Raw genomic sequence first — 12,395 nt, 5'->3', positions numbered from 1 at the left:
CAACCATTGAGTGATTCTTCCGGAGGGCAAAGAGGGGCGAGAAGACAGGTCAATGGAGCTTAGTAGCTCTATGGGAAGTCTGGTGGTTTGCTTTATGTGCCGGCTTTCATGTGAATGGGACGCTGCTCCGGATGGGTACTTGTTTTGCTGGGTGCTCATTTTGTATCCAACAGATGTCTCTTTGAAACGCAATGTCATGCTTGTCTATGGGAGATGAGAGGTGCATTTTGGAATCTGTGAAATCATGCTTTGTCATGGTCTGAATTTCAAACAACGAGATGTTTGTTTTTTTGAATCAGAACCAGAATATTAGTATGATCTTTGTTTTTATCCAATGTATGAACTGATGGATCATCATCCTTTGTCTTTTGCTTTCTAAATACTGAAGAGATAATCATCCTGGTGTTTGGTAAATTAAAAGTTAATCTTTCCGCATGGATGTAGTGTCATGATGAAAAGGGCCGTTTGTTAATTTTCAGAGCCACAAACGTACTGGTATGCCAAGAATATTTTTGGTATACCAAATAGATTGTTGAATGAATGCCGTTTTCTGTTTGAGATAAAGCCATTCGGCTATCTTTATTCGGCCTGAAAAATTGTTACATAGTTTACAAGGAACTACTGAAATTTGAATCCATCTAGTATCCCAATGAAATCGGCTTATGATGCGCTGGAGCCCTTTGGAGAGCAAAAGACTACAATACTCAGGCCACAGGTTTTTTATATATATTTCAGATATTCCCTTTTCATGAATTTTGGGAAGCTACTGCTGATTGTTTATCATGTGTCCTCAAACATCGTATTTTTGCAAGATAATTATCTTTTTCATGCCGTTTGTGAAGCAATTGCTTTCAAATTTGTCACAAGGAAATATGTACAGTTCATGGAAAATAGGCGAACGACGTCCCCTTAGCTTATTGCAGAGGATGATACATGTATGTGAAACCAAGTAACGGGGCACACATGTGACATGTGAAACCGAGCACACTATTTAAAACTCACCGAGCATGCTAAATTTAATTCTCATAAACCTCCCAACATCAATAAAACAAAGGAAGCTATACCGGTTTTCAATGACTGGTTGGAATAATAAATTAGCTTAAGCCTTAAGGTAACATGCCAGTTGGTCCACCACTATTATGAAACAGCTGTCTCACGACTTCATGAGCGTGCCCAGCGGGGGTCAATGCTACCGGCCAGGGTCATTATTAAACCCACCAGGGATGCCCGCCGGCCATCCATCATCAAGGGTTTGGCTTGCGCCATCTCAGTGATCCGTGGCCTTCTCGTTCTCTTCATCATGCCGTCATCTCTATATATGCTAGAAAGAGTCGTTCATCTATGTGCGGGGAGCGCGTGTGACTTAGGACTAAGCACATCTGACACCAACCACCTTGGCAGTGATCCATGGATAAACCCTATGGTCTCCGTATGCCATTGGAGTCCGACAACGCCTTCATGCCTAGCAAACTACAATTAAGCAGCAGCAACAGGCCATTTGCAAAAACTTAAAAATATTTATTAGGGCACATGACCATCTGCTGACTTGTATCTACTCCGCCCCCAAATAAGTCTCTTTGATTATTTTGGGATAAGGGGACTATTAGATTAGACTAGACACACACTGCTATGAATTGCTACGATTAAGCAATTCACACCAACATCCAAGAGAACGTTCTGATCGAACAGTAGAGACGAATTCACGCACGAAGTCAAGAATGCCGGCCAGCGCTGACTTCTACCTAACTATATTTAACTAGTCATCAACCCGTGCAACTGCACGGGCAAGCAACTTTTGAGTGCGACTTAAGCTATACCGGACAATAACATTTGTTTTGAGCAGTTATATAGATAAAATAACAAATGTGTTGAGTGGTTCATCATTATATGAGATTATTTCATGTATCCACACCTATGGCATAACATTCTTGAAATTAATTTTATTTAAAATCTTCAGGAGCAAATAGTAGTTTAATTAAGTAATTTAATGGTACACATATATAACTCTTATTATGTAATGGATCCTAATATTTAATATTTTCTGAACTATTTAACATACCATACAAAAAATCCATGATTTCTACAGACCATGTCCATTATATTTGTAATATTTCTAGGTAAGGGCTGCAAGTTTTATTGAGTCTACACTTGCAAAAACAAAGCTCGCTTTTGAAAGGACTTATAAGCTCTACATGTTTGTATTTACACGACCACTATTTTAAGAGAAAGAGGGTTCTAGATGATGATGTTTCTTATATGTATAGTCCATTTTTCCTGAAGCCGTCACATATATTCTTGAGGATATGGATGTTTAGAGCAGTGGCTATATGTAATATGTTAAGTATTTTGATATATCATCCATCAAGTTCTCTTTTACGTGTTTGAAAAAAATAATAGAATCGAATTATGTAGAACAATATTGCTATTCATATTTTCATTTAATTCTACCTCCACTCATTAGATTGATGACTTAGATATACCATCTAGGTAATCACTGATTCGTACCCCCTACCGGAGAAACAACGTTAAAACATCCAATCATCTCAACACACTAAGAACTTCAATACGTGGAATCTCAAATAACTGAAAATAGAAACTACATCATTATTTATTCCATGTAGAATTGGTATGAACAACTCCTTGCTGGTTTTTCAGGTGAAAAACAAACACAAAGGATGTAACAAAGTACATTTTGAGGATAAGTATAAACATATTAAGTTCCATTTGCAGGGCATACTTCTAATTTGTGACAGAAAGGTAGTCAAAGCAAAGATCGAACTAAATTAAAGGAAATAATATTAGAACACCGAAAAGCATTTCTTTATGTCGTACATGTGTTGGCATCATGCCGTCAGTGGGACGAAACATTATTCCTTGGGGAAATAACACTAGTAGAAAAAGGGTCAAATGTTCACCCCTTTAGCCCCGGTTTGTATTTGAGCCGGCACTAATGTGACCATTAGTGCCGGTTCGAATGGCTATGCATTAGTGCCGGTTCGTAATGAACCTTTAATACCGGTTCGTGCCACGAACCGGTACTAAAGGGGTGGTGGCAGGATGGCGTCAGGCCAAGGCCCCACGAGCCCCTTTAGTGCCGGTTGGTGACACAAACCGGTACTAAAGGTCTAACCTATAGTACCGGTTTGTGTCACCAACCGGCAATAAAGAGTCTTAACCTATAGTCCCGGTTGGAGACACAAACCGGCACTATAGGGCAATTTTCAAACTCTACCCCCCCCCTCCCCCCCTCCCCCCGGCGCGTGTATCGCCATAAATGATAAAAACTTCAAAAAATAAAATCCTTCGAGAGGTAGTTATATTACTACATCTACTAGTTAGGAAAATTTGAAAACTTAAATTTGGACATGTTTTGCAAAAAGTGTAGGGAAAATGTAAAACGGCTATAACTTTTGCATACGGTGTCGGAAAAAAACATATAATATATAAAAAAAATTCAGCACGAAAATCCTACGGCCTGTTTGCAATTTTTTAGAATCCTGAAATTCCAAAAGGAAAAAAAGATATGGTCAAATTTTAGTTTTTTTAAAAAAAATTGGTTAAATCTGGTCAAACTACTTATTCAAGAAGTATTAATGTTACTACATAATTATTCAAGAATATTAGTGTTACTAAATAATTATTTCAATTTTTTGAATTTTGGTCAAATCTGGTCAAACTGTGGTCAAACTTATTCAAAAAATATTAGTGTTACTAAATAATTACTATTTTTTAGAATAATAGTTTCAAACTCAAACGGTGAAACGTGTGACCTAATGCTCAAGCTAAACTGCTGAGGGTTAATAGGATTGACAACTTACATTTGTCAGGAAAACAACAAGTGCAGACTTGGAATGTAGGGGGAATAGAACTCCGAAGTTAAGCGTGCTCAGGCTGGGGGAGTGAGAGGATGGATGACCGGCCGGGAAGTTAGGCGATTTGGAATGAGTGATCCACACTTGAGCAGTTAAGAGAGGTGATTAGAGACTCAATCATCAAATAATTCAAAAAAAATTAAAAATCGAAAAAAATCAAAAAAATTCCAAAATTTTCAAAAAAAAATAAAAAAAATATTTATTACCGGTTGGTAACACCAACCGGTACTAAAGGTCCCCCATACCAGGGCGCGAGCTCACGCCACGTGGTGGCACTTTAGCGCTGGTTCGTGCCGAACCGGTACTAAAGGGAGGGGGGGCTTTAGTGCCCACCCTTTAGTGCCGGTTATGGAACCGGTACTAAAGGCCCTTACGAACCGGTTTTAAAGCACCGTTTTCTACTAGTGTAAGAAGTAGGCTTTGTTTGTGGGAAAAATAGAAGTAGCCTTGAAGATGAGTTAGCCACGAAGATGATTTCTCAACTACCAGCTGCAATGTGAACAGCTATGTCTGACATGTAAGTTAGAACTAAGCACATTTAGAAATTAAGAAAACACTCAAATTATATTTACCATGATGAATTAGCTTACTGTAATCTAATAGACCATGTGAAGGAGAGTTATAGTTACTTCGAATGGAATTAATTAAGGAAGGTGAATTAATATATTCTGTAGAAAAAGAGTGAACACACTAGAACATAAACAACGTGTACTTCCTCACCATAAAAAAATTGTATGCATTTCGGATGCTTACAAAATTAGACATGCTGCAACTGTTCTAATCCTTAAGGTGGTATTGGCCTGGCCACCGCCTTCCTTCAAGAAGACCACCAATTCATGAAATTATTGTAGAGAATTAAGAACTGGTTCCACTTTTTTTCTGGACAGAACAAAAAAATACGGAAATATTAATATGAGAAACAAGGAGGAGGAACTATCAGAAATCTATGGGTAAAGACAATGCTGTATTGTTACCAAGAGCTACCACTGAAAAACAGGATCTGTACATACTCGTATGTACCTCCTAAGTTGTCAAACCTGAGCGATCATGCTCATGCAACATGCATCCATAGCCTGTATACATGCACGTGTTGGATGGTGTTGTGCAAGTTGATGTATGCCGATCTGAACATTGCACCTTGTACATGGTAGGGCTGCTGCGAATCCGTCGGCCGCTACGGCCCAGCAATACATATGGAAATTGCGAACCCGCTAGATGCCGCTCAGATTGAATCGGGGAGCAGGGGTGTGGAATCTACTTTTTAGAAGCAACAATTGCAGGGATATGGGTAGGTGAGCCAAACGTGGCTACAAAATCAACCTCAAACCATAAGTGATTGGATATGGAAGAAAAGATGATGAAGGAAGCTGCGTCGACGTGAGAAAAAAAGGATACGTATGTGAAAAAAGGAGGAGGATGCGTACGTGATGGCATCATCTGAGGGCATGCATGATGGAAATATCCATGTGAAACAGATCATTGTGATCCAACGTTCCATATTCGCCCTAGTATTAATGCGGCAGTCATAGTCATCTTTTACCGTACGTGACTATTCTGAGTTTTTTTTTTGCGGGTGTCTCTTTCTTTTACAAAAAAAGTAACGTCCACACGTGTGGCATTTTGCACATCGCCCACACATCTCCATTATCACTCATTTTGCCACGTATGAATAGATGACATCAGCAGAAATCTTTTTGGTTTTCGGCTTAAAGATGTTTTATCTCTTAATTAAAAAATTGAATTAAAAATCCGTTTTCACCATTAAATCCGTCGCGATGAGATCTTCAAAACTAGACCCCATGTTGATATGTTTCGACGAAATTTTTTTGCCCAAAAGTTGCCATGATGTTTACACAATAGTTGCCATAGTGCTTAAACTAAAGTTGCCATGTAGCAATTTTAGTTTGTAGAGCATGACCATTTTAGTTCTTTGATGATGGCAATTCCAGTACTTTGATCATGAAAATTATTTTTTGTATGAACCATGACAATTCTAAGTGCATGTATCATGACAACTTTAGTTTATGGTTCATGGAAGGTCTCGTTTCTTAATTCTCCATTTTATAATATGTCAAAAATTATTTTTAAATGTAGACAAAAATAGCTAAAATATATCATGGCAACTTCAGTGTAAACATCATGGTAATTCATGTGCAATAGACATGTCAACTTTTAACCCTAAAAAAATTCGTCGAAATATATTGATATGAGATCTAGTTTCGAAGATCTCATCGTGAGAGATTTAATGATGAAAACAGATCTTCAATCGAATTTTTCATTTAAGAGATATAAAGACGGAAAATCCAAAAAGATTCCTACATGCATGCATGAGGTGACATGGCGTGGTCTGTATGTTATAGGGCGTGTGGGCGGGTTTGGCTCACACCACACGTGTGGGCGTTAGCGTTATCCTTCTTTTAGTGTACGTGATTCGGAGATTTCTTTTTTCATTAATATTAGGGACGTGAGATCTGTTTCTTCCATCGAACATGATTCTGAGATCTGTTTTTTCATTTATGAGGCACGTGAGATCTTCTTTTTATGGCGATGAGATCTCTTCTTTTATCATACGTGATTGTTCCAAGTTTATTTTTCTAGAGCTGTGATCTTGATTCTGAGATTTGTTTATTCTTTTTTTTTATCATACGTGATTCAGAGATTTCTTTTTTAATTTATTAGGTACGTGATATCGTATGATGCATCCAATTAGTTAATATATAAGATATATAAGATTACTTTCTCCATCGCAAAATAAGTATCTTTAGTACAAGCATTAGACGAGACGCACACTGCTATAAATTGCTACGATCAAGCAACTCACACCAATTAAGATCCAAGAGAACGTTCCGATCGAACACCAAGGGACGAATTCACGCACGAAACCCAGAATACCGGCCAGCACTGTGCAGCAGCTCATGGAGATCACCAAGGTCGACCTTCGAGGGCTGGAGCCTGGCCGGCCAGGGTGGGACGAAGCCCGGGACGCGGTGACCGCGTCCATGGTGGCGCACGGCTGCGTTGTGGTGCATGTCCAGCACGTCGGGCTGGACGAGGACATCCGGCAGGCGCTGTTCGGCCGCGCCATGCCGGAGCTGTTCGCGCTCCCTGCGGAGGCCAAGCAACGCAACACCAACAATGACATGCAGTACGGAGGGTACATCGGGCAGATACCCGGCATGGCGTACGAGAGCTTGCGCATCAAGGATGTCACCGACGCCTGCCACATCAGCGACTTCGCCGGTCTGCTCTGGCCGCAGGGCAACCCCGCCTTCTGGTGAGAGAGCACATGGTTCTTCATCATCCGCTCTATACATATACAATATATTTTTGACATGCATGGATCCCAACATTGTTGTTGTTTCACTCCAGTGACACGGTTGGGGAGTTCGCCAAGAATGCTGTCAGCCTGGAGAAGACGGTGACGAGGATGGTCTTGGAAGGCCTCGGTGTCCGAGACGAACACACCCTCGACTCGCACCGCGACCAGCTCTGCTACAGCTTCAGGATGTCCTACTACGGCATCTGCCCGGAGGAGAACACGTCCAAGCTGAGCCTGCCGGAGCACCGTGACTACGGCATGACCACCATCATCGTGCAGCACGAGGTTGAGGGTCTGGAGGTGCAGCTCAAGGACGGAAGCTGGTTCGCCGTGCCTCCTGAGCCGGACACGGTCGTCATCCTCGCCGGCGAGCTACTCAACGTAAAGCCAAAGCCATATATATACCTCTCTTCCCCTCCCCGGCAGTGTACTGAATTGTTTAACCGTCTGGCTGCAGGTGGTGACCAACGGACGGGTGCGGGCCTGCCTCCACCGTGTCAGGACGCCGAGCAATCGGGAGCGCTTCTCCGTGGTGCTAGGTTGCATGCCCACCCAAGGCTCCACGGTGCGGGCGATGGAGCAGCTCGTCGACGAGGGCCACCCTCTGGTCTACCGTCCGTGCGATCCCTACGAGTACAGCGCCTTCCAGTACTCGGACGAAGGCCGCAAATCAGGCGACGCGCTCAAGGCTTTCTGCGGAGTAGCTAAAGATCTAGATGGACCAGCTGTGTGATGAATTCACCGATGAAGATATGACCGCGGAAGGAACTCTGCATGGAACATTTTTCCTTTATTTTCGCCTGTGCTTACATAGTTGAGCACGTACGCTCTCCTATGGGTTTATCTGTCGAATAATGTTTTCTTATCTTTTCAGTTTTGTTCAGACTTTTATCTTAGTTAAATATCTTCTTAATAATATTCAGGACTTGACTACAAATCTGACGTTAGACTTTTGACCATGGCAAATCGAACATTTTTATGTTATTTTATATTTACCGATGACGTCAAGTTTATACGAACAGTTCTTTTTCACTAGGCTTATCGCAACCACGAGGGCAACTTGGTCAATTTATTATCCCCAGGTTGCAACATGTAGCGGATCTAGAGAGGAGCCATGGAATAATTTGTACTATGTACTTAACACTATCATCTAGTAATACATAATGTTTTCGTAATCATGATTAGACATGAAAATCACCTCATGCAAGGTTCCAGCAACATAGTTTGGAATAATGGTCGAAATCAGAACATTCAAAGGATAAAATGGCAGGTTTTTAGAGAGTGATCGATGCTTGGGTTCAAAATGAGGACGAGGATGAGCTCTTGCAAAGCTCTAGTCCTCGAAGTCCACATGGGCACACAGTAAGGGCCTAGGTCAGGCTTTGTTACGACTTCCTATTGTCTAGCTTCATGTTGCATATTTCATTTAGCTCAATTTCCTAACATCTTAATTTAGCTCAAAAGTATGTGGATTCTTCAAAAGCAACATCTCCACTCTGTTTTTTCGCACGTTACAGCAAATGGTTATTACAACGGAATAAATTTACTCGGTATATCATGACGCTATGTCAATTCTCATGTGTGCTATGTTTATTACTGACTATACTGAAACCAAAGCCAACAACAACAACAGTCACACCCAAAACACCTCCTGCCCACGATCGTCTCCAACTATGGTTTCCCGCTTCCAACCGGTGCCGCCTCCAATCTGCCTCGTTGTCTGTGGCCTTAGGGCCATGGAGGCGTGGTGGATCATGGCCCTCGCCTGCGGGAGGGCTCCTGCTCCCTTTCTAGGTCTTTTTTTAGTTTTGACTAAGGTTTGTGTCCCAGCGACGACTCTCTGAAGATGGAATAAGTTTTTTCCCGCCTAGCCCCTGTCCCAGTGATGCGTCTAGCGTCATCGGAGGGCGTGTGGAGGTGTTTCTCCAGTGGATATTGCGGGATTTGGTCGATGTTTGTCTTTCATGGATCTGCTTCGGATCAGTCTTCTTTCATCTGCGTACTTGTTCTACAAGTTCGATCCTTCTTCTATACAATTCTCATCATTTGCGACGGTTGTCGTTCTGGTGCGCTGGTCCTTTGGTGCCTCAGCACGACGACTTCCCGACTGCCTAATACAATAAGGTTTGACCATCTTCGATAAGGGAGGAGCGATGGTGGCACTCCTTCAGCTGTAGTCGTCACTAACTGGTGTATGAACATGGATGTAATTCATTTTATTTCGGCCTGTAGGTGCCTGCTAGCAGAGAAGATCCGCGAGAAGATGTCGGACGAAGTGTGCACACTCCTCCATGATCTCGGTGAAGATGGCTTCCACCTGATCAGCTTCTTCCTCCCTTATCCCCTGATCCCATCCCACAAGTGACGTGACAGAGCGCGTGCTAAGCTAGGAGAAATATTCCGTGGCATAGTGAGATCACGTAAGAGCTCAGGCCGTGTCGGCGCCGACGTGCTACATATATAACTTCATAGACGGGAAGTACAGGGACAAGCGTTGCATGACTGAGGAAGAGATCACTGGGTTACTAATCGCCCTCTTGTTCCGTGGGCATCACGCCAGCTCAAGCACCACAACCTAGACGAGAGCCTGCTTACTCAGCCATGAACAGTACATGACAACCGCAATCAAAAAGCAGAAGAAACTCATTGGGAAACACGGAGAGCCCGTAGATTACATCACCTTGTCGAAGATGGGCACCTTGCATTGTTCCATCAAGGAGGCACTAAGGATGCACTCTGCATCACCTCTGCTAATCCGCCAGGCGAAGAAGAGCTTCACTCTGCGAACCAGAGAAGGCGAAAAATATGAGATCTCCGAAGGGCATACCTTGGCAAGCTTCACGGTGGTTGGCAACAATCTGTCGTACATCTATAGAGATCCGCATGTGTATGATCCATACACTACTAAGAAAAGGGCTATAGATGGAATTGACAGTAATGGCGCACCAGACATGTGGTGCGCCATTACTATATACTAATGGCGCACCATGTGTTGGTGCGTCATTAGTGTCCAAATACTAATGGCACACCACATCTACGGTGCGTCATTAGTAAAAAACTTTTTTTAAATTTTTTTCAAAACTATTAATGGCGCACCGTGGGAGTGGTGCGCCATTACTAGTTGAACTAGTAATGGCGCACGACTCCCACGGTGCGCCCTAATGGCGCACCACCCACGGTGCGCCATTACTAGTGCGCCATTAGTAACTTGGCCACCACTTCCACCGAATGCACCCCCCCTCCCTTGGACCGCCTTTTCAGTTTTTAAAAAAATAAACAAAAATGACGGAAATGTCAAAAAAATAAAAGAAAATAAGTTTCCCATGTGATATGTGGTCTAGTTGTTGTGAAAATTTACAAATATGAATTTCGACTTTATTTGCGAAATCTCTCGAGAATTTGTAAAATGGGCATAACTTTTGCGTACGAACTCGGATGAAAAAGTTTTTTTATATGAAAAATCATCTACTCGAAAAGTTACATCCGAATTCAAGCAGAAGCTTCTGTCGTACCCTTTACATGAGGATTCTTCCACGGAAGAACAACTCATATTCGCCTTGTCACAGGGCGCCGAGCACAACCTGATGACCTATGAGGCGTACGATATCAACGGCTACACATTCTACACCGAGGACAAGGACATGAAGAGCGATGGTTATCAGAACTCCAGGGTAACGATGGAATCCTACACCGGTAACGACAAGGACAGATACTACGGAAGGATCGAGGAGATCTGGGAGCTGAGCTACGCTGGAGAGAAGGTCCCGATGTTCCGTGTCAGATGGGCCAAGAGCGTCCTAAAAGAAGACCGGTATTTCACCACCATAGTTATACCCGAAGCCAAATCCAAGACCGCGGGCGCAAACGTCATCGCGAAAAAATGAGCCATGGGTACTGGCTTCCCAAGTGGACCAATGCTTCTTCATTACCGACCCGTCAAAGCCCAATCATGTTGTCGTGAGGAGAGGCAAAATGAAGATCATCGGAATGGATGGAGTAGCCAATGAGCAAGACTTCGACAAGTACGGCGACCCGAAGATCGAACATGACGACGATGATGAAGTAGCAACATACACCACAAGAAGAAGCAGGACCACCCTACCTAAAGGACGTCCGTTCCACAGAAGAACTCCATTTGCGAAAAAGAAGGGCAAGAAGATTATGAACAGATAGCTAGCTAAGATCGACTATATTTAAATCGTAGTCTTCATTTCTCGGTTGTATTTCATGGGCACTTTTTGATATCATGAATATTTTTAAATTTCATGGGCACTTTTTGAATTCATGAATATTTTTTCAAATTTGATGATATTTTTTCATATTCAATATGATAAAATATTGAATATTCATGAGGACACTCGATCTCGATCCCCCTCCATCTCGATCTTGATTCCCCCTCCATCTCGATCTCGATCCCACCCGCACCCTCCCCCGCTAGCTCCACCGCCACCGACGACCCACCGCACCCTCCCCCGCTAGCTTCACCGCCGCCGACGACCCACCGCACCCTCCCCCGCTCCACCACCGCCGACGAGCAGCCCCCGCACCCTCCCCCGCTCCACCACCACCGACGAGCACCCCCCGCACCCTCCCCCGCTCCCCGGTGAGCTCCGCCTCCTCTCCCCTCTTCATTTTTTAAAAAATAATAATAAAAAAGTGTAGACTACAATTGTTGTTAAACAACAATTATTACTGTTTTTATAAAAAAATATTACTGTTTCATATTCATATTCATTTTCTAAAAAATTATTACATGCAACAAAAAAAATTACTTATGGCGCACCTCTGGCTGGTGCGCCATTGCTATATAAAAGAAAAGATTACTAATGGCGCACCTCTGCCTGGTGCGCCATTGCTATGTAAAAAAAAGATTACTAATGGCGCACCTCTGCCTGGTGCGCCATTGCTATGTAAAAAAAAGATTACTAATGGCGCACCGCCCGGGGTGCGCCATTAGTAAGATTCCCCCGTAGCTAATTCCATCCCTCTCGCCAGATCCCCTTCCTCCCTGTCCCTCGCCCCCCTAGCTAATTTCCCCCGCTGCCCCGACCCACGCCGCCGCCGCCCCCTCGCCTCCGTCTCCGTCGCCGCCCCCATGCCGCCGCCGCCCCCGCGCCTCCGTCTCCGTCGCCGCTCCCACGCCGCTGCCGCCCCCGCGCCTCCGTCTCCGTCGCCACCCCCACGCCGTCGCCGCCCCCGCGCCT

At 43.4% G+C, this 12,395-nt stretch overlaps 1 protein-coding gene across 1 annotated transcript; it reads left to right on the top strand.

Annotated features, from left to right (window-relative positions):
• The first annotated feature begins 6,685 nt into the window (after positions 1–6,685).
• On the top strand, positions 6,686–8,111 carry LOC125540791 (putative 2-oxoglutarate-dependent dioxygenase AOP1). Its single transcript, XM_048704350.2, has 3 exons — positions 6,686–7,146; positions 7,242–7,572; positions 7,649–8,111. The coding sequence occupies exons 1-3, from the start codon at positions 6,788–6,790 to the stop codon at positions 7,922–7,924; spliced, it is 966 nt and encodes a 321-aa protein (XP_048560307.1). The 5' UTR covers positions 6,686–6,787; the 3' UTR covers positions 7,925–8,111.
• Positions 8,112–12,395: the final 4,284 nt, after the last annotated feature.

This window comes from Triticum urartu, chromosome 2A (genome assembly GCF_056163025.1).
Source record: "Triticum urartu cultivar PI428250 chromosome 2A, HENAU_Tu73, whole genome shotgun sequence".
NCBI classification, from domain to species: Eukaryota; Viridiplantae; Streptophyta; class Magnoliopsida; order Poales; family Poaceae; genus Triticum; species Triticum urartu.
Note: the sequence above shows the minus strand (reverse complement) of the source record. Positions and strands in the feature narration are given on the sequence as shown.

Bases quoted from the DNA above. Each gene is read 5' to 3' on its own strand.
- LOC125540791 (XM_048704350.2), top strand. From the start codon at position 6,788: ATGGAGATCACCAAGGTCGACCTTCGAGGGCTGGAGCCTGGCCGGCCA. The intron at 7,147-7,241 runs GTGAGAGAGCAC...GTTTCACTCCAG, and splicing joins CAGGGCAACCCCGCCTTCTG to TGACACGGTTGGGGAGTTCG. The intron at 7,573-7,648 runs GTAAAGCCAAAG...GTCTGGCTGCAG, and splicing joins TCGCCGGCGAGCTACTCAAC to GTGGTGACCAACGGACGGGT.